The 4,641-nt window shown below is 35.1% G+C and overlaps 1 protein-coding gene across 1 annotated transcript in view; it reads right to left on the reverse strand.

Moving 5' to 3' along the window:
* Positions 1–1,134: 1,134 nt before the first annotated feature.
* NDUFA12 (NADH:ubiquinone oxidoreductase subunit A12) overlaps positions 1,135–4,641 on the reverse strand; it is a 21,078-nt gene continuing 17,571 nt past the window's right edge. Inside the window, exon 4 of the mRNA XM_011365897.2 lies at positions 1,135–1,418. Coding sequence (XP_011364199.1) covers positions 1,238–1,418 — 181 coding nt within the window. The 3' untranslated portion in view covers positions 1,135–1,237. The remainder of the gene's footprint in view (positions 1,419–4,641) is intronic.

The following is a 4,641-nucleotide window of genomic DNA, read 5'->3' on the forward strand; positions in this document are numbered from 1 at the left end:
AAAAAAAAAAAAATCAGGTTAAAACCTAAGTTAGCTGCCTATTGCTTTCATTCTTAGAGATCCTAAGATTACTTAACCACAGTCAGAGATGGTGCAAGTCAGACATTTCCTAATTACCACCTCTTTCCACCTTCTCCTTCCCCATAAAGACCACACCCAACATACCTGACAGGACACCTAGTTGCTCACAGGTTTCCCTTGCCAGTCTATTCCTCATGGCATCAGAAGGCAGTGTTTTAGGCCCTGACAGAAAAGCTAGGAGGTCCCCTATAAGTAACCCGAGGAGGGTAGCTAGGTCATAAAATTGCCCAGAATTTCACTCCACGCCTTGAGATTTGAGAATCAAGGTTCAGTCTCCCCCTTAAGTCATCCAGTACCCTTGAAAGTAACTATCTGACTCCATAATCCTTGCTTTCTTCTTCCATCACCATTATATTGTTCTACGGTGGCTGCAAACCAGTATCCAAGGACTTTAGTCTCAGGGGCTCATGGATCCTGGTAACTAAAAGCAATAGTTTGATAAGCTATTTGAATACGGAAACTGCAAGCTTCTATCCAGAATACAGAGGATGTGGCATTGCCTTTCATCCTACCCAGACACAACCAATTCCAAAGATCCCTCATTTCCCTGAACATCATTTCCCCTACAACTCAAGCTCTGGGACCAATCTGATTATTAAAGTTCTTTTGTTTGTAAGTAATAACAACAAAAAAAATCAGTGACCATAGTAAGCTTTAAGAAGTAATAAGAACATTGGATGGATCCTGGGATAGTTCACAGATCCAAATAAACTGTGAAGGAATCAAAGCTCAGGAAACAGGAAATCCTCTGATAACCTTCTCTTTAGAGAGAGCTACCATAAAAGCCATCTGGCTCTGATGACTTAGAGTCTGTCTCTCCACGCAAGTTTCAAATTCCCATGAGATCTGTTGGGCTCAGCTCAGCTTTAAGTCTTCCCCTACCCATTAGCTATGGCAGTGAGGCAGGAGCACAAAGCAGACACGCCACTGGGGCAAGGGCAATCTATAAACCAGGCAGTCACCCCAAGGGGAGCCTACTTCAATTACCTTTATTTGTAAGCTTCTATTTTGCAACTGATAAATGACAAAGATAAGGGCAAAAAGACAGAAAACACAATACTTAATCAAACAATTTTAATCAAGTTAACAATAAGCAGTAAAAGTGCAATTACATGAAAAGCCCCATATTTTACATGTTTAAATTATTTTTCATTCTTTACTTGTAAGGTGTTGAAGGTGGGACCCACTCCTGAATCTTCTTTCTAGTAGTGGAATAAGGTACATATTGTTCTGGAGTGCCACTCACGTTGAATTTATGGTTTGTCCAGATGAACTTACGAGGAGTAGGTGGTTTTGTTGTTGGAGGATCATCAGTCATGCAGTGAAGCCAACGATGCCTTAAAGAGGGGAAAAAGACAGTTGATGAAGAGGCAGTGTAGCGTGGTGGGAGGAGGGTTAAGAGGGTGGGTCTGGAGCTATTTTGTTCATTGAGCTCAAATCTTAGCTCTATTACTTACTAGCTCAATTTTTCTAAGTCTTAGTTTTTTCATCTGGATATCCTAACTTCTTAAAGATGGCATAAGGATTAAATGATAAAACACCTAGGAAAATTCCTGTCTATAGTAGGTATTCAACAAATATTAGCTATCGCTATTATCATTACTATTTCATCAAATCTAGGACACGATCTATTTTAAGATATCCCATTATTTTCTGTATCTCTGAGAAAAATGCCACCAATTAAACTGACACTATTAAAATATGTATCCTAATTTTAGATGTGAAAATGTATTTTAAAATTGATGAAATACAATACTACTGTGAGATGCTAGAGGCTGACTGTGGAATTTCTGCATGCTCAAGGTGCTCTGGCTCATGAAGCTGTATTTTGAAACACAATGCTGAAGAGGGTCTCTGCATGCATCTTAAATTCAAGTTTAAGTCTGACCACTGTAGAACATATAATTTGTTATATTAAAATTATTAAACCACAATTCAAAGTTCACAAGTGTTTCAGCTTTAAGTGTTTAACCATTTAATTTCAAAGGATATTTGTTGGGAGGTACGAGAAATCTGGCCTAAAAGAAGGAAGTTGAGTGCTTCTTTGGAGTACACAAAGAAATGTTTTTCTAATGACAGCGAAAAGAAGAATCAATGTCCAAGGGACAAAGAGTGGAAGTGAGCAAGAAGCCTAGCTGAGTTTATATGGTAAAGAAAGGGAGAGAGATTCATCCCAGATTGCCCAAGGCTTGGAGCTCACAAGACAGAGATGGCCCTACGAACAAAAGGGAATGAGGAGACAGGTATATAACTGCAGCTCCAAGAAAAAAACCCAACAAGATTTCCCAGCTATAGAGAAAAGGGCAAGTGGAAGAGGTTTCAGTAAAATAATTAAAAATAAAGTTGATAAGAAAATTTTATGATGCTATCTAAGTTTAAGAATATTTGCTAGCAGTAATTTATAGAAGCTAGGCAACTGACTAAAAAACCAGTAAGAACAGAGATAAAATATTATTGCCGTAACTATGTCTGTCGCTAAAGATAATCAGCTAACACAATGGAGAATGAAGAAGTCTGTACACACTGGGCTGGTGTCTCTGTTATGTCCTCCAAAGCAAACCGGGGATTAGTGAAAATAACCTGGACCCATCAACCACAATTAACCTAAGCTCTGAAATCCCGGGAGATGTTGGTGGTGATCAGACACTTAAATTACAATCAATCGATAGATGAAACAGGGTTAGGATTATGACAGCATCTAAGTATCTGCCCAAATCCTGAGAGCCAATCTATCTAACCCCAGGTTGGGACTGATAAATTTAACAAATTTTATAAAACAAAGATAGCTCATTACAAGATAGCCAACTCAAACTTTGTTATCTTAGTAACTACAATTTTTAACTAAATGCAATTCGAATCAAAATTCCAATAGGGTTTGACAATTATAATTCTAAGGATAAACTGAAAGAAAATTTTGAAAACTCTCATCAGGAAGGCTGACATTACCATACATTAAAGTCTCAAACATTAAAATGGTATAAAAACTGGTATAAAAATACAACAATAAAACAGAATATTATTCTTCAAACAGACTAAAGTATATATAAAGTAAGGCTGGCATTTCAAATTATTGGGATAAGTAAACACTTCTCAACAAATTATGCTGGGATAATTAATTTTGTTGAAAAAAGAAGTTAGATTTCCAAAGACATATATCAAAATAAATTACAGGTAAATAATGCTCAGATACAATATGGGTGAAAATTCATATTCCTAAGACATATTGATATTTGTAGAATATGAAGGACCATTTCTAAGTTTAATATCAAAGGCAAAACCCATAAAAAGCTCTGTCTTAAAACTCTGAAAACAAGATTAAAGGATAAAAGAAATGGGAAATATTTGTAATATACAGAAAAGTAGTTCATTTATCATTACAGAAAAAGTCGACTATCCAAAAGGAAAATGTATAAAAGATTAAAAGATGTCATAAAACAGAAAAAAAGAGCCAACAAAGAAGTTTAATAAAGGAAATAAAAATTAAAACAAGATATAACTTCTTACTTGCCAAACTGGCAAAGATTTTAAAAACTAAAAATACCCAGTACTTGGTGAAGTTATAGAGAAATCAACACCCACAGCTAGAAAGCATTTACCCTGAGAGTGTAAATTGAGGGTAATTTGGCACTAGGTACCAAGAATTTATAAAACATGTACATATTCCTGGATGTGAAAATTTTACATCTAGGAACTTGCCTTAAAAAAATGAGGATGTATGGGTAAATGCTTACATACAGCTATGCTGACCACAACTTTATTTACAATGGTGAAAAAATGAACAAAACCAAAAGAAATAACTCATGGCATAACCATATGACAAAGGCTAAAGCATTACTAAAAATTATTTTTCAGAGAATATTTTATGACTTAAGAAAATAAAATGTTCACCATATGCTAAGTTTAAAAAACAGGTTATTAATTTATTTAACAATACTTAGATAGCATTTATAAGTCATAGGCACCATTCAAAACACTTTACAAATATTAATCCTTATAATAACAACTCCATGGGACAGATGTTATTATTCCAATTTAATATATGAGGAACCCCAGACACCAAGAGTTTAGGTACCTTGCCCAAGGTAGTGGAGCTAAGATTCAAACCCAGGCTACTTCTTCAAAAAGTCCACTTATATTAAAAACAAAAATGAAAGGATACATATACAGAGAAAGAGAGGATAGCAGAAGAATATGTATTAAATTTTAACAGTGGTTTGCCTCCGTGTGGTAGGATAATAGGTTACCTTTATTTGCTTTCTTATTTTCTGAATTTTCTGTAATGAACATGTACTACTCTATAGAAAGAAAAAAAGTTATCCAAAAGAAAAATTTTTCTAATTCGAACCAACTAGAAATGGTTTTTAAATCCTGTCCAGGTTATCTGGCTTTTTTTTTTTTTCTTTTGAGACTATAAATTGGTTCTGTCTACTTCTAACTCCATTTCATTTCGTCCCACTTAAGCCATCATTAAAAACAAATCATGCTCTCTAAAGTACTCATAGTTTTGGTGGAAGACTGTCTCTCGGTCTTCCTTAATGGAAATTTTTCTCCAAGTCAATT

Source organism: Pteropus vampyrus, unplaced genomic scaffold (genome assembly GCF_000151845.1).
Source record: "Pteropus vampyrus isolate Shadow unplaced genomic scaffold, Pvam_2.0 Scaffold116, whole genome shotgun sequence".
NCBI lineage: Eukaryota > Metazoa > Chordata > Mammalia > Chiroptera > Pteropodidae > Pteropus > Pteropus vampyrus.